This window comes from Falco rusticolus, chromosome 3 (assembly GCF_015220075.1).
Source record: "Falco rusticolus isolate bFalRus1 chromosome 3, bFalRus1.pri, whole genome shotgun sequence".
NCBI classification, from domain to species: domain Eukaryota; kingdom Metazoa; phylum Chordata; class Aves; order Falconiformes; family Falconidae; genus Falco; species Falco rusticolus.
In genome coordinates this window covers 99120679-99138593 of record NC_051189.1, presented here as the reverse complement: position 1 = coordinate 99138593, position 17915 = coordinate 99120679, and the positions used below count along the sequence as shown (strand labels likewise).

The window sequence follows — 17915 nt, the reverse complement described above, 5'->3', positions numbered from 1 at the left end:
CGCGCCCCGCCTCGAGCCCCGCGCGCGCAGCAGCGCCGCGACGGCGGCCGGCAGCGGCCAAAAGGGCCCGCGGCGCCCGGCGGGGGGTGGGGGCGGCACCGCGGCCCGGCCCGGCCCGCCGCGGGGGCGCTGAGGGTGGTGCGCTGCCCTGCGCGGGGGACAGCAGAGCTGGGGCCGGCCCGCGGCTGGGGGCGGCGGGAGGCCTGACGGATCCTGAGGCGGCCGCTGCGCTGGGCCCTCAGCGGGGAGCGGCGGCGAGAACGGGGAGCAGCGGCACTTCCTCCGCTCCGGGAAAGCACGGGGGGGCGGCGGGGCCGTGCCGTCATCCCCGGAGGGCCCTCAGAAACGAGCGCGGCCCCGCCGCTCTTGGAGGCTGTAGGGTGGCTGTGCGGCCCGGGGGAGCTGCGGCCCGCGCGGCACCGAACGGCCGCTGTCCTGGGAACGGCGGCTGTCGTGACAGCAAAGGCGAAGTCGCAGCGCTGAAATGGACTTTCCCTCAGCACTGAGCCCTGGCTGCGCCTGGAGCACTAATGACCGGTGCCGGGTCTGCTGAGCACCAAGGCCACGCGTTCTCCGCTCGGGTGTCCCAGCCCTCGGAGGCTCACCTTTATTTTAATCGAAACTTAGGTCCAGCCATACGCATCCACTTAACAGGGCTGGATTCTGAATATCTGATCCAAAGGAATGATAAGCTGTTTTTTTCCTGTTATGACCACAACACTTTATCTATCATTAATTACCTCGAAATACAATGCTAGTAGCAAGTTTTCTGTTGAGTCTGGAAGGCAGTAGTCAAAATATCTAATATTAGATGGGGAAAGTTTCTGTCATTGTTTTCCTCTAATTCAGGGCTAGTAGCAGCTTTTCTGATCAATATTTTGGAAAACATTAGTCTGGGTGTTTAAACTTGGCTAAAACAGGGGCTCTAAGCAGTGTTAAGTGTGTAGTTTCCTTGTTGATTCAAGTGTTACAGAGTGTGAGCATAATATTATTGTTTTGGTTTTAATATACACAGTTAACCTAGAAAGTTTATTTATATTGCATCTTTAACTTATTTGTTTTGTTTTGAGGTAGCCAGCTTTGGAATAAAAAACCAACCATTTCAAGCATTAAGTTACTCTCTTTAGAAGGAGCTTTTGGAATCATTATTTTATTCTCCAGATAACAGATTATAGTCTCCCTCGAACTGGAGGGAAAGTGAATGAAAGCTCTGAGTGTATTCCATAATGGGCCTTTTGGTCTGCTAGCAGATAAAACTTGGCAACTTCTACCTATGAATATCACTTCCCCTCCCCCTCCTTTTTCTTATAAACTGGTGCTTATTTGATATCATGCTTATCTGACAATGTTCACAGGTAAAAAAAAAAAAAGGGTAACAATGAGAACAAAGTAACAGGAGAGATTTGAAGAGGAGAATTGGGACAGAAAGAAACAAGCACTTCATTTAAATCAGTCTTTAAGTACAAATCATTCTAGGCAGGACTGAGCATTATTAATACCCTGGACTCATGACAGAGTTGTTGTTACAGCTTAAGATGCATTTGCCTTTGTGATTGGTCTTGGTTTAAGCACGCAAGTACTTTGCAGAGGTGCTCTTGGTGAGACACCGAGTGATGTGTCATCCGTTATTTTTGCATTCTCCAGCAGAGAATGGAGGAAAACATTTTAAGATCAGTAGTCACATTAATCTATTTTAGGCATCCTCCTTCATAGTAAAAAGTACATAGTCCTTGGTATGTTAGTAAGTCATGATATAGATATTACACATCAGTATTTTAACTGCTTCTTGATAAGGTTAGTGATTCTCTTACTTTTCAGTTTCCCATATTTGGTGTTTCACATGCAGCCCTTGAATTAAACATCTTTATTCTGGGAGCACTGCACTGCACTACCCCAGTTATCTTGACTGGCCAAGTGTTACCTCTCTGGTTAAACAAAACTAGGCAGACGTCAGTGCTGTTTTATGGTTGACTAAAAGAGCAGAACACAGGTAGCCTGCAAGACATGTCCAAAAATCTCCAGGTGGGCAAGACTGACAAAAATGCTACTTATTAAGGGGAGGCTGTGAGCTCCAAGAGCAGCTCCCAGGCAGGAATAACCCACAAGTCCCATACCTAGTGACATAAATAGGCCATGCTGATCAGTTTCAGCGTGATCCGGCAGAGTCCTTACCTTGTCCGGCTGCCAAGAATTTGTAGTATCAAGCAGCTCCTGTGCCAGCACAGTCCTATTCAGTCCTAGGATGCAGCCATACCATGGAAGGCACCCTTTAAGTGCCTTTGAAGCTCACAAATCTAAATTGCTTTGTAGCATGTTCATAGTAACAAAGCTTCACGCAGACTGCTGGTAGCATGGCAGGTAGCAAGGGAAGCAGGTGATTCCCTACCACCTCCTGACTGCAGGAAGAAAGCTAACCTATACCCACCTGGGAGAACTGCTTTTGAGGAGAAAGCAGCAGCTGGCAGTACAAGTCCCAGTACTGGCCACCTATAGACTGGTAATATACAGCTGTAGCTCCTTGAATATCCAAAGAACAGCTTTACAATACATCCTTTCCAAGTTGCCTGCATACCTTACTTCCTGTTCTTCAGGGGTGGTAGGCTTGGAGACACCATCTTAAATACCTAAGTGATTACAGATTTTGCAGGAGTAGGTAGTTGGAAAATGCAAAAACTGCTAGGAAAATAAAATACAAACTTAAGGTTTAGCTTATGGTTAGTAGAAGGTATGTCCTTAGTTGCTTTAGAGTATCTCAACTAATATCCTTAGGGAAGGGAAACAGGGAACTGAGGGCCCAATTTTTACATAAGAGCCTTATTCTCTCATAACTAATGTGCAGTTCTGGTTGGAAAGGTAAGTGCAAGAAAAAAAAAAGCAGGAAAAAAAAAATGAGTGTCTTAAAGTTAGATCCATGAAATCAGATTTCTTCCTTTGTTCCTGCAGTTTAGGAGAATCTGGCTGGTCATTTGTCACCAACATTTAGAGCCACTCAGAACTGAGAACTGATAGCAACCTGTTTTTTTCTGATACAACACTTTCTCCTTGTCAAGTTTTAGAAAGACAAAAATGGATAAAGAAACTCTCAGACTTAACAAAGGCAAAGCATTCTGCTGATCTTTGCTTAGCTGTGGAGTAATATCCGGGCAGACCTTGCTTCAGCAGGGCTTTTGTTACTATCACTCCATTGACTTTGCTATATAGGCTCTTGGTTCACTTAATCTTGAGAAATGTTGGCTCCAGGAACGCTGATGGCATCGTGCATTAGCTGTGTTACAGAAAAAATCAGCATGTACTGCTAAATTGGGTGCTTCTGAACATGTAGCAATGCCTCGTTACAAAAAGTACTTTAGATATATTTCATACTTTCTTTCTGCAACAAAAATATTTACGCCTGCATCAAGGCAGTGGTATAATTTACTCTTTCAGGTATAAGTTTAAAAAGCAGAAAGCAATGGTGTTTGTCATTTGTAGGTGGATGAGTTCTCACTGTAGGTTCAAGGGCAGGACCCCCCCTGGGTTTTTTTCCTCTTTTTTTTAAACTCCCCTCCTGTGTGTAAAGGAGTGTATAGTTGCCTATCATTCAGGCCAGTTTTGACAGATTTCTCAGAATCCTTTTCCATCTGCTGGCAGCCAAGGAATGCAGGAATGCTGCTGTATGCAGCACATACAGGCCCCAGTAAAACCTCCCTGAAACTAGTACTCGTATGCTGAGCAACGTTGCAGTGCTAGGCCAGGGGAGCAGAACTAAGTATTTTAACTAGCTGGTTTATTTCCTCTGCAACTCAGCACATCCGAAGTTAACAGAGCAGATACAGAAAGGATAAGGAAGAGGAGAAAACTGGCAATCAGTAGCAGGTTCTAGGCCCAAATAAAAAAAAAAAAAGTGCTTATGGCAGCTGTAGAACAGAGAAACAGAACAGGCCAGGGAGCTACAACAGATAGGACAGAAAGAGGACATTTATTGTCATTTCTGCCTCAAAGGGAGATCAGAGAACATGGTCCTCTAGCCCTCCTTTATTACTTCTTGGGAATATAGAAGAACAGAGGATCTCCTCTGTCATCTTCCTTTCAGTACTGCTGTGTGCAAAAGTTAAAGGGTATGGACAGGTGCATAAAGAGATAAAATAGCAGCCTTCTTGCTTGCAGGGAAGATGACAAGGCACACGCTCGGAAGTGTAGCATTTAAGCAAACAACCATATTACTGTGATTTTATTCTCCTGATAGTTTGGGGTTTTTTTGCTTTTAGTAATTGATGTCTGTGCATCTAGAAGGGTGCAGCACCAAGACCAGAAAGGGAGTACAAGTCTGTAAATGCATGTCTGGTGCAAGCGACTACTGGAGATGGCTCAAGTAAACAAACTCCCTTCTTTTCCAAGCTACCATTAGGAGACTTTTGGAGAACAATCAGTAGGAAGGTTAAAGAGATTCTCAACAATTGCTTTAACGTGATTTAATCCTACAATAACCCAATTTCTGTGAAGTCTGCAAGAAGTCTGTTCATGATTCATGGAGTGGGAATAAATAAAAATGAACCTGTTTGTTACCCAAACTTCTGGAGCTCCTACTATGTCTCTTTATCTGCATCCTTTATTCTCATTTCTCTCTGGCTTATAAAAAAACCCAAAACACTGAACTTTGTATTAGCATGATAAAAAAATGGGATTGAAACATCTGGTGTCAAAGGAATATGAACACTAACAATGAAAACAGTAACCACTAGTTTCTAAGAAGCAGCATGATAGGCACCAAGAGTAAGAATTTACATAGCTGTATACCAATCTAAACTCTTTAAAAAATCCTTTTTATTGATTCATTACCATACAAAATTTATTCAAATTACATCCATTTGAAGTGGTAAGATCACAGCTAGAGAACAGGTCATCCCTTAATAAATCTATTTACAAAACTCACCATAAAAGCTTTTTTTTTGTTGGGTTTTTGTTTGTTGGTTTGTTTTTTTTTTGTTTTGTTTTTTTTACAGTATTTTACAGAGGGTTTTTTTTTAAACTAGCATACAATGCAAAGCTAAATTATATTAGTATTTTGCCCACACACATTGGGACAAGTGTTTAATTTGTACAAAAAAAGATGGTCTGCGTTAATCTTCATTTTCTCTTCCCCCACAAAAGTGCCCCTTTGTCTCGCAAATCTTCATGCTCACACAACTTTTACTTTCCTCTTCCACAAGACGAAAACGTTAAATACTACAATTTTATTTACAGATCCACATCTAAAAAAACTCTTAAAAAATTACAAACCAGCTAGAAAATATCCTGGCAGTGTTTACAAATTAATTCTATTGTACAAAACTGCTAGATAACTAAAGTGTGAGTTGAGAACATATATCAACTTAAATACAACTGCTGAATGATCTATGCACACATTTGTACATATAAACACACACTTAACACTGTTTAACAGTTCTTTATGTGTTGCCCTTTATACATTTGTTATATTCCAAAACTCACACAGTTATACAGTTTTCTTATTGTGACTTCTTGCTTTTTCATGTGTGAGCTTTCATAGCAGCAACTCAATGGTACCAGAAAACCTGCATACATAATATTCTACTACAGTACAAATAGTACTAATTTTCTGAGTATGTCAGATAAGCACAACAGTAATGCAAACAAAAGGATTATATGGGCATCATGTAATCATTACATCAATTTAGCCCAGAACGTGACAACACAGTTTACACTCCAAAAAAAAAAATTGTTTAAGACTTCTTAGAATTCCTCTCACATTCAAAAAATAAATATTGGTACTATACTACCAAAGATCTTTAAAAAATAAATGCAATTCAGTTGATGTGGTACTTACAGTTATGTACTTTGGAAAAAAATCAGTTCCATTTTGCTGGCGAAGAGAATTATAAAAAGCTGTAAGCAGAGGAAGCTAACCCACTGAGATAAATATGATATATTGAACAAACAAAGCTTGGCATAAGTGTTTTCCATAGAGGGAAAAACCCACAGTGCATCTCTAGTAGGCACTTAACACAAAGCCCCACTTAGTACCACAAAAATTTATGTACCAGTTCTAATGCACACTGGGGGCAGTAAAATTGAACTGTGCATCTTCGTTCTAGTTTAAAAAAACAACAAACAAAAACTACTTTCACACACACACACACACACATACACACACACAAGCATTTTTGAAAAATCTGTGATTACTACGAGAAGTGGCAGAACTTTATACTTTTCAATATTTGCAATATACACTACATTTACAGTGTATTTTTTATTAAAAGCTTTTAAGGACACAAGTATTTGACCTCATAATGAGACACATACACAGCTCAAAATGAGCATTATGACAGCAATTTCAACATTCCCACAAGTAGCTGAAGAATCCCATTTCACGCTTTTGCATTACTTCATATTTATGTTCACTGCAGGTACAATCCATGTTGTGACACTCAAATGACATGCATTCTCTGCAGAAGGCACGACCTGAAATACTATTATAAAATTGTTATTTAGGACTAAACCAGTTCATTGAGCCCTTCTCCGTAAGCCCACTTGTCACGGTAAGCAGAGACTGGGGGAGTGTGAAGATAAAACATTTACGGTCACCTGCTTGCACTTGCTGACTCACCAGGCGCTGGAGCTCAGGGTCAAGGAGAAGGCCTTGCTATAGAAGCCTTCCGTGTTGTTTATAGTATTTTAGGGTGTATTTAATTAAAATACCAGCACTGTTCAAGAGCCTAGTTTATTTAATAATGCTATTTTATAGTAAGTAGGGGACAACTCTGAATGACGGCAGGTTTTTTGATTCCATTAAAATTATGATTTAGGTACAGACAGCATTTAAGAGAATCAGCTGTATATAAATTCATCCACCAATGAAGGAAGCTTCTCTAAATCATAAGCATCAAAGAGGTCACTGATGCCTTCTTCATCCCCAAGGCTCAGTAAATAATCTTCCTGAAGCAGAGGAGGCAGCAAATTCACAAACGGTCCTTCAAAGTTTGATGGAATTTGGTCCTCAGTCTGCTGTAGAAGGTTGCCTGGAGAAGCTAACGGAGAGATAGTTGCCATATTTACTGAGCAGTCAGCTTGTCCTGAGTTAGCAGAAGCCACTTCTGTAAGAGGAGGGAGAGAAAAAATAAAGATGACACATTCAAAATACAAGAGACAGATCAAACAAAGTAGCCACTGCAATAACGGGCCTGTCATAAGGCATAATTTCAGCAAAAAATTACCTCCCTAGTTTCTAGCTTGTTTTTGATGTGTTACAAAGGGCTTCTCAAAAATGCTCATGCTGCTATCACCCCTGACTTTTCACTAAAAAATTATTTTATAAGGTTATAACAAGGGGAGGGGGGAATCAAGCATAGAGATGCCCATTTTTCAGTGGAATTCATAGTCAAAGTGAAAACTTTGAAGGCAACAGATATCATCACTGTGTGATGACGCTGTGCAGCTGCATATACCCCCACACAGAGATTTCTGCCTTGTGTTTTGACGTGACTCTTTCCTGCTCTTGTCCTATTTGCAAATGCAAAAAGAACAAAATTGTCTTTTTTTCTTCAATATTGCATAAACTTTGGTCACATATGATATGCAAATAGGAAACTTATTTTAAACAATTGATGCTGAAAAAACCATATTTCCTTCTATATAAACCAGAAAGGCACAGTGGAAAAATCAACACCTTAGCTTTTCACTTCTTCAAAAAATAAAGCCAAAACATAAGAGCAGGATATCTGACATTCAAAACAAAATCTTGAATGAGAGCATGAAGGCAGGACATTTGTATTACAAAAAAAAAAAAATTACCTTTGGAAATTATTTTGGAAATATTTCCGTTGTGGTCCTGACTATAGGTTTTCATTGGACTGAGGGCATCATTTTCCTCTGGGCACAGATAAACTTCAATAGGTCCTTGAGTACTAGATAAATGTATCAATGCACTCTGCTAACAAAACAAACATCGGTAAGGTGTTATAGCAATGAACACAACAGAATACTGATGATAGAAAGTAAATTCTTACTAGGGTGTGAGTCTCCGAATACAGTTTTTACTAAAGAAAAGAACCTGAAATCCCCCATGCATTTTTTTTAAGATGTGAAAGGCTTGGCTGATCTGTCTTGTAGGCTAGAATAGAACATAAAAAAGCTTTTCCTGGTGTCTGTAGTGCACAAATCTCAGAAGCCCATGATTTTATATGTTGTATCATAACCAGAGAGTTATGAAGGATTGAACACCTAACATTTTCTTACACCAACAATAACCTGGAGCATTCTGAGGGAGTGGAAGTATGGGATGTAAGTCATCAGTTTTATTATTATTCATAACAATATGTTTTGATGTATTTGTGTAAATGTTTCTGCTTCGAAAGGATGCCAAAACATCCTTCCCACTCCCCCAAAAACCTTCAGCACTTATTCATACTGAACTCAAACAGCTATATGAAAGTTCACCTGTTTATCAAGGAAGTTCTTCCAAATGACAAAAAAAAGAGAAACAGATGCTATTTTCTTCACCCAAACTTGTTTATATAAGTCCTTCTGCCCCCTCAAGGCAGCAATTTTGATGGTGGTTCTGAATAACAGAAACCCCTAATTCATCACAAGAGGTTACATTTTCTTAACTTTTGCACATTGATGCAATAAAACAAAGTAACATATATAGACATAGAAAATCTGCAAAGTTGCTCTTCCTGTGATGACGCAAAATTATAAACAACTGGCTCCAAATAAACCTGCTCCAGCTATATTGCAGTAATAGTTTTAAAAAGCATGAATACAGGCATTATATACCTCTTTGCAAACTTCTTTCAAATACATTTTAATGGGCGCTTTGACAAAAAGTTCCTCGTTATTTGCTTCTGACCTTTATGTAACATCATAGACAGTGTTTACAAATACAGAGAACAACTGAACAGGGATTCCCCCAGGGCAGAGAAAATAGAGAAGAGTACTTAGGGCAATGCTATAGATAATTAGAAAAAAGGAAATGGAAAGAGCAGGAGTTGGTGAAGGTACTGTTGAGTGACTGAGGTTTGCAAAAAAAGACACCGAAATGTAACAGCAAATGAGAGAAAGAAATAGGACTTCACTGCCTGAAGCTGAAAATTGAGTAAGTTGGGTACAGGGGCTGAGAGAGGTCTATGTGCTAATTTTAATGATTGTGTGCATCTCTCTCTACATGCCTGCTTTCACTGAATTAAAAATCAAAGCATAACGCCTAGGGGCAAGAAACAGGAAAGCAAGCAGCAGTAACAGTATATATTTATGGATACTGATAAAAGATATTCCTTCCTCACTGCAGCAAAATGATTTGTTCTTCCAAAACCTGCACCTAGGTTCAAAGAGGAAATTAAGGACAATGGTGGGGGGCGGGGGAAGGGGGGGGGGAAGGGGAAGGATGGAAACTATAATGGGCCTAAGCAAATGCAGAATAATCTTAGGAAAAGACGTGACAGGGAATCAGGAGCCTGTTCCTGCCCACCCCTGGCAGCAGGTAGCCCTGGGCTCACTGGAACTGGTCCAGCAGAAGGGAGGAAGGAGTAACGCAGAGGGATGACCACCACACAGGAGTTAGGGGGTTAGCCCTGTCTGTAATTGCTCCTGAAGAAATCAGGTACACTTCTTGAATCTCTAAAGGAGTGGCTCGTGCAGTTTATTTATGTTTGCCCAACATACCCGGGTCTGTCATAACAACTGGGAATTGCGAAGCAGCACGCTTTTGCCACCAAGAGAGAAAATACCAGGAGCATCTGAACCACGTAGTTCATAAACCAAGAGGAATGAAGAAAAGTAAAGCTACTCCCTGAGGGTATCTTCAAAGAAAAGTCACCTGAAGCATTTTTCTCTACAATTATGACGTAGGTAAAGCAAGCAGCTAAGTTACCCTAGACATCTACCTGAGATAAGTGAAAGAAAAAAAAAAAAATGAGGACATAAGAATGACAGCCAGGCCTCTCATGGACAAAAGCTGTCACTCAGAGAGAGAGAGAGTCTGTGGCTTGAGTAGCAAAGGGCAACAGAAGAGAGACGCAGATGAACACAGACAGCTTCAGAAATGGAAGCACTTACGATAAAACAGGAAAGGAAATCCCCATCCCCTACAGCCTTCATGACAGCAAACAAGTGCACAAGCAGAATGTAAAAGTCTTACAGAGATGTGAAAAGTCAGTGTCAATGAACCAAAGGTGATGATGGAAGAGGGAAGGGCAGGAACAGATTCTAGGAGTAACAACAGTTTCTACAGTAACTGTAATACTTCATAAAGAAAAATCCTACATGAAAACATGGGTCTCAATAAATTAGGATATCAGTAGTACAAGTGATCAAGATGCTTAAGGTATTAAGTCATCCATAAACTCTAAATACATAAAGCTACAAAAAAAAATAGAAGAGCTGAATCTCTTACAAAAAGGGATTTACATAGTTACAAACAGGAAATTTACATAAAGTATGGCAAAAGAGAGTATCTGTAAATAGTAATCTATACTCCATGAAGGAAGGCTGGAAGCGAAAGAAAAACAAGTAATGATTGCCCTGTGTAAATCCATTATTTTAAAGTCTCCCCTTCCTTTAAAAAGAAAAAGAAAAAAAATCTCTACGGTTTGTGAGACAGATGAATATAGGACTGTATGCCAATATAATCCAACCTGGGCATCAGGTAGCACAGTCAGACTCACAACACACTTGCTCTGTCTATAGAAAAAGGATATATAACCTGGCAGGAAGCGCCAGGTTCTCCTTACCTCCACTGGGTCAGGCACTTCAAGTCTTGTTTCTGGAGGAGCTTTCACAACTATAACAGTTTGGTCTTTAAGGCCACTAATTTTTCGAATATCTTGATATGTCACATAAGCTAATGTAATCACTGTTAAGGAATTTTCCAACCCAGGTTACAATATATTCAGGCTATTAGAAGAGGTATAAGTCTTTGAATTATTTTTCCATTTTCTCATGGCTACATTGCTTTTAGCCCAAAATTTCCTACTCTCTCACTGGTTGTGATTGCTGCAAAACTATGTGAGAACTTCCCTTTGATCTAACACCCGGGCCACTGGCGTGTGAAAAAAGGGATTCTCTGTGCATCTCTCTCTCCTCTTTTACACACGTAAAGCTCCATAAGCTGAAGCTTATGTATCTGAAAGTACTCACAGACTGCACGAAGCCCAGGTTTTTTTTTTTCACACACTCACTACCAAAATGCAGAGAACTGGAAACAACAGAAAAAATGTAAAGGAATTTAAAGATGCATGTTATAAATGCACACACACAATGTATTTAAGTCATCGACAAAAATCAGTTTCAGTTTTCATTTTGTAAGCATTTATACGACATATAAATGTGCAAATATTTATACAACATTCATATATTTATGTATTAATTTATATTATATACAATTACTTAAAAAACTGTTTAAACAACCAGTTTAAACAATGTGACAGTGCAGAAAGTTGATATCTGGATTAGTGTAGCATGAATATGAATATTTCCGTGTTCAACATGAATTTGTCCAGATCAGCGTAAGTGTTTTGGTGGGTTACTGCATGGCCCTGCCTCCTGTACTGATCTGTGTAACTGAGGTGTCACGGTGCTTTTGCTCACAAAAAGAACTGTGAAATGGCCTTGATCGCATGCAAGTGCTTGCAGCCCTTTGGTTTGCTCATCTACAAGGTACCTAGCATAATGTTTATGCCACACAAATAAAAAACCTGATTTATTATAATATTTTTGGGAGTGTAAAAGTGAACAACTTTGGTAACTGTGTACTATTACCACACAGCACAGCAAGACAGACTGCCCAAGCTCGGAACACCAATACCTCTCACCTCTAACTTGGAACAAACAGGTCAAGAGGCAAAATGACAGGTCAGCTTTCACCCAAATGGCTTTTACCACTCATCTAGTAAGGTTTTGCAAAGGCAGAGTAGAAATTACAGCAACAGTGGCTGTCACTACATGAACAAAGGAAAGGATTGCATGGTTTTCAAATAAAACCACAATCTTCAGTGCTGTAGCTAAAGGCTCCCCACGCTAACACCGGGCACATTCCAATACATCAGTTACTTTCTCATGCTATTTATAAGGGAGACGAGGAAGCACACTACTTAATCACGAGGGAAAAGAAAAAACCCATCAAAAGCAGATACTTCATCTTCAGTGATAAAGCAAAGGAAGAGGCTTCTCAGCTCCCTGAGTATTCAGCCAGTCCCCTCATGTCAGTGAGGTGAGCAAAAGACAGTACTGGGATGCACTCAGATCCGTCCCCAGGTGTCACACTTTTGCATTCCTTCCTCAGTAATCACTAGTAGTATCAATAAACGAAGTCACAGAAGGATTTGGGGAATATGCTCTCCTAAACCCAAAAGCATGAGGCCAACGTGCTGCTAACGCTGATCCCTCCTTGCCCATCCCCACGGGAGCAGGCAGCAGCAGGGCAGGGATCTCTACCACAGCAATCAGCAGTAGAGAAATATAGAATCATAATGCTCAGTTTTGTCTTGCTTAAACCTCTTCACGGATCAAGCTCTTAGCTGAAGGCAGTGCTGACACTACTCCCCTGTGCTACTTGGTGGTTTTTGCTTACATCTCAAAACAGTGTATGAAAGCTAGTCAAAAACCAATATTTACGTAGTTCTTTTATTTCTTACTGACGCTCCCGTAGTTGTTTCCTACCCTTCAGAACAGAGAATCAGTCCACCTTGTTAGATGCTCTTTAAGAACTGCTCATTAAATAAAGTAATACAAGTTTTCACATCAGCATTTAATAAAATGCTTTCTTTGTTGCTAGTAGGTGGGAAATCTAGTGAAGATGAGAACTGGTTAATTACAAGGGGTATGAACAGCCAAAATACCAGAAGTCATACAAACCTTATGCATTTCAGCTTTGCTATTGCATTGAATAATTCAGCAAAAAATAGACATTTTGAGAGCTCATAAAACCTTCATCTATGATAATCTATTGTAAATTCTCTAACCAAAGGAATCTGAAAATCTGTTGTAAGTTTCAGACTAAACTGACTCCCAACTTTTATTTCCCTCTCTGTGCCTGTAATTTATATGCACATCAGTTTAAAGTGAAAAAAAAAAATGAAGTAATGAGTACACACATACACAATTGTCTGTTACCTTAGTAAAGTCTTTGTCTGCTTGCCTTTATAATTTCTGCACCCATAAAAACAGGGTTTGCACGAGGCTTGAAATAGCTGAAAAAGCACAGGGCTTTTGGATATTATCACTCATTAATCAGCTAGATTCTTGGTTCTACTCTATATGAACATAGATTTTAACAGGATCCTTCATATACCACCTTTTTTTTTTTTTTGGATATCCCAGAAGCCTTACAGGTGCGAGTGGCTTAAGTAAATTTTACACAGAACTACATTAAAACCCATCAGCCATCTTCTTGAAATTTCTGATGCTTTGTAACACATTACGTAGAGGAATTCTCCTAGTATTACAGGGCACAGCAAGGAGACTGACCACTTTTGAGGTTTCAGGGAAAAAAGGATATCTCTGATTCTCCGAGTCCTCCGTTAGCAGCTTGAGGTCCAGGGTGCAGCTTTGGATTAGCTCATCCAGTTTCTTCTCTTCCTGAGTCAGTTCGGTCACCTCCTTCGTGAGGCCCTGACGTTGTGCCAGCATGCCACCGTCCTCTGACAGACTGCAGCCCCTACGGATACCAACAAGGAAAACACCCTTTCAGCATCTGTAGAACTTGACCCTATGCTACGGGAAAGGGAAGAGGCAGGTTTTTACACCACAGATCAGGTTCTTAGCCCTTTCTCCTTAAACCTGCCCACAGGGAGTCAACATAAACTACGCTTTCCAGAAAAAGCATCTTTTTACCATAACACATTTTGGAACTGCCGCCATAATGGAAAAGTTGAATATTTCTAAGCACTTCCAAAATCTTGCTTCTAGCTCCCCTTTCCTCTAACCACACTTTGAAACAGACAGAGGAAGGCAGTAGGTAGAGGTGTGTACCTGAAAACTTACTCCACTTGCAGAAGTAAAGGACTTAGTCCAGCATTCACATAAAATCTCAGTTTCTAATTTCCCTAACAAATGCTATTAATACACTAAAAACCTGTCTCGACAGAAGAAGAAAGCTTTATCCTCATGGAAGGCATTTGGGATGATTGCTTGGAGCAAGGTGTTAGAATGGAAGGTGGGAGAAGAAAAAACACTGCTGCACTGTGACAGTGAAATTAGCCAGCAGGAATGGAAAAGGATAATGAATACTCACATCCACTGAATGTTGTTTTTGGATTTTTTCTTAATGAGATGGATGCCTTCCAGTACATTGGTGATATCGTAAATCCTCCTTTTTTGCACCTTGAGGACCTCTGCCGCTCTGTTCAAATCTAAGACCCCATCAGGAGATTGGCTCAGCAACTGAATGAACTTCTTTGTAAGAAGCCCAAGTGATGTATCATACCGAGTCTTTTCTGAAGGAGATTTTGGAGCTTGGAAAGAAAAAAAAAAAAAAAACAACACAACAAACCAAAAGCTCAGACAAATCAGGTTTTCTCATTTTGATTCTGAAAGCAGCATCCAGAAATGAAATTATACATATTACAGATATTCCTTTCATTTTTATTTAAAAAAAATCTCTTAAACCTTTGCATTAAGACACAACTTACCACTGGGTATTTATTTGTATTTCAAGATGTACCTTTCCAAAAGTCACAGGTACATGAGCAAATACATACATTTTTTAAAATGCAAATATTTCCGTTAGTCTGACAGATACATGTTCTACTTAGGCTTTCATTATGTGAATTCTTAATAGTATTTTTAGTATCTATTTATCCTGGCAGCAATACCAAAAATTCCCCTATGACTCTCCTTCATCAGGCTGATAGCCAGCTTTCATCAGGGTTTGATTTTCCCCTCTTGTAAGATAAGTGTTTCACATGCAATTAAGCAGGACTTAGGTGTACTTCAGTGGGCGAACACAATGACAGATTCCATCAGCGCCAGACCCCACAGCTTACAGAAAACTCAAGTGAATTAGAGGAGATTGACATCATTCCTCATAACCAAACAATGCTCAAACTAGGCAAGAGCATCCACTTCTAAATTAGAAGTCAGCAAACGGCTTGATTCTTACTATAAAACTCTGTTTTAATGCATGAATGCAGCATCTATATACTTAATAGATGCGCTTTTAAGAGTTTAAATACTTAGAGCATAATGACTCCTAATTCTAAATGTGGGAGGCCTTTGTGTCAAGAGAAACGAGCCAGCCATTATTAGATGTCTGCTGGGCTGGTACATCTCATACCTTTCATTTTCTTCAAGTATTGCTCAGGATGGATTTTAGGCTGATCTAGTGGTCATCTTCATGTTGTCAAGGTTCAGGTCCCACATTTAATTGCAAAAGTCAGTCAAAACTGAAATACTATCTGAAAATGAACCTTTAGACTACCTATGACGGCTCTTCAATGAAAACCAAGTAATTGCCTATTTGCAAAGAGAACCAGCTAGCTGTATCTCTTGCTTTGGTAGATTTGGGGCTTGTCTGCACTGGAAGACGGAGATCTCTATCCCTTAGGTCACCTTGTGAATTCAGAGCAAGGTGGTTTCTTTTTTCCTTTGTTTTTCCTTTGGGGTTTGGAAAAGAGTAAGAGGCTCAGAGTCGTAAGGGCAATGGGCTACTTGACCCCCACCTAAAATGACATGTGCTCCTGGTCACACACGGGAAAGTTCTCTGTCTGGCCTCACCAACACTGCAGCAGCATCCTATGCTCCAAATGGTACTGAACTTCTCTGAGAATGCACTTGAATTTAAAAGGGACTTCATTTCACTTAATGAGGTTCAGTTTAATTAAAACAACTGTGGTTGTTTAACTTGTCCGCTTTAAGTTCGTACCATCAGCTCATTTCACATTTCTTATGTGCCTCAATAGAAGCAAGCACCTAAGACTGGTGAGGAGGGACAAGTACCCCTTCACATCCCTTCCTCTTCCACTGCTACCACTACTGTCCCAGTCGTCCCCCTTCCCTGCCCGTCTCCCTCTGCAAGCCTCATTCCCCTAAACAAGATGGCAAGGCTAGACACCCCCCCCAGCTGCTGTTGCAAGAAACCTACTGCCCAAGGCAACACAGATGTGCCAAAACTAATAATAGCAGCAACTAAGCAGCAGCAGTAATGATCTAGCCATTGCAGGGAGAGAAGGCAGCTCAGAGCCCACAGAAAGCATTTAGCGTGCAGCACCACCGAGGCACAGCCGCTGCTCTTTGCAAATCCCCGCCTGGGGGAAGAAGCCCTGCCAACGTGACTTTAGCAAGGAAGGAGGAGGCCCGTTTGATTAGCCTCGCCTAATAACTAACTGCATTCAATCCCATCATAGTACCTTCACTCCTCAGCATCTGCCTTTCCTGAGCATCCCCAACTTCACGGCCCCAGCTGAAGAGAAGGCCCTGGGCGAAGGCTGCAGGCAACCGGCAGGCAGCGGAGCAGACCTGGCAGCCAGGAGCCTCCGCAGCCCTGCACCAGCCGATGCTCGCTGCAGCCTTGCTGTCTGCTGCCCGGCTGGGTATGTTCATAGCATCACAGAAGCATTTCCGTTGGAAAAGACCCTTGAGATCACCAAGCCCAACTGTTAACCCAGCTCTGCCAAGGCCACCGCTAAACCCTGTCCCCAAGCACCACATCTACGCGTCTCTGAAACACCCCCAGTACAGGTGCCCCCTCCCCGGGCAGCCTGTGCCGGTGCCTGACCACCCTTCCAGGGAAGAAATGTCCCCTCACCCCCACCCTAACCCTGCCCTGGCGCAGCTCGAGGCCGTTCCCTCTGCTCCTGTCGCTCCTTCCCTGGGAGCAGAGACCGACCCCCTGCCCACAGCCCCCTGTCAGGCAGCTGTAGGGAGCCATCAGGGCCCCCCGAGCCCCCTCCTCTCCAGGCTGCCTCCCCCCTCAGCCTGTGCCCCAGCCCCTGCCCGGCTCTGGACACGCTCCAGCCCCTCAGCATCCCTCTGGCAGCGAGGGGCCCAGAGCTGAGCCCAGGGCTCCAGGGGCGGCCCCGACAGGGCCCGGCGCGGGGGGACGGGCACTGCCCCGGCCCTGCTGGCCACGCCGTTTCAGACACCAGCCAGGGCGCCGCTGGCCTCCTTGGCCACCTGGGCACGCTGGGGGCTCTGACCAGCTGCTGGTGACCAGCCCCCCGTCCCTTTCCCGCCGGGCCCTTCCCAGCACCCTGCCCCCACCCGCAGCTGCCAGGGGCTGATGTGACCCCCGGGCAGGGCCCAGCACTGAGCCCTGGGGACCCCGTACCACTGCCCTTGGCCCCTGGGCCCAGCCTGCCCAGCCCCTCGCAGAGCCCCCTGCCCCCAGCCCGCAGCTCACAGAGGGTGCGCTCGGTCCCCTCGCACAGGCCATGGGTGAAGGTGCCAGGACATTAAACAGAACTGGTTGTTGTGTTGCAGGCACGTCCAGGCAAGGACAGTAAACACACACACCCTTCTGGCCGGGCAACACAGCCTGTTGTACTGGTTCACTCATAGCTCATTAGTAAAATAAAACCCTCCGTGCCACCCAGCACGTCACAAGTCCCCTTACTTTTCGGACTGTCTGGGCTTCTTGTCGCAGCTCTTCCTTTCCCCTTTGGAGTCTTTAGTCCTTCAGCAAGATACTGGTGGCCACTTTCTCCTAGCTCCAGCCTTCGTTTTGCCTGTTAAAAAAAAAAACAAAATTTTTTTTAAATTTATTGATTGTTAAGTATATTTCCTTTATCAAACACTATATTGGGGCTATAGGAAAGGCAGATAGCAGAGAACTTTCCACAGCAAGGTACAGGTTCATAGCCCATGTTCATCACAAGGGAATATGAAGATTTCTTGGAATCCTCAGGTGGATTTAAAGATGTCACTTTCAAAAGCTAGGTTGATGGGGGTTATTTGAAAATTCAGCATTTTTTTTTAATTTGAAAAAC

General features: G+C 42.2%; 1 protein-coding gene across 3 annotated transcripts in view; it reads right to left on the bottom strand.

Moving 5' to 3' along the window:
• Positions 1-4781: 4781 nt before the first annotated feature.
• E2F3 (E2F transcription factor 3) overlaps positions 4782-17915 on the bottom strand; it is a 43962-nt gene continuing 30828 nt past the window's right edge. For 2 of the 3 annotated variants that reach the window (XM_037380272.1, XM_037380274.1), the window contains exons 2-7: positions 17543-17654; positions 14225-14444; positions 13490-13648; positions 10725-10839; positions 7789-7927; positions 4782-7091 (exon numbers count right to left, since the gene is read on the bottom strand). In XM_037380272.1, the coding sequence (XP_037236169.1) occupies positions 6826-7091; positions 7789-7927; positions 10725-10839; positions 13490-13648; positions 14225-14444; positions 17543-17654 (1011 nt within the window). In that variant the 3' untranslated portion in view covers positions 4782-6825. The remainder of the gene's footprint in view (positions 7092-7788; positions 7928-10724; positions 10840-13489; positions 13649-14224; positions 14445-17542; positions 17655-17915) is intronic. The other variant, XM_037380273.1, reaches the window with a different exon arrangement.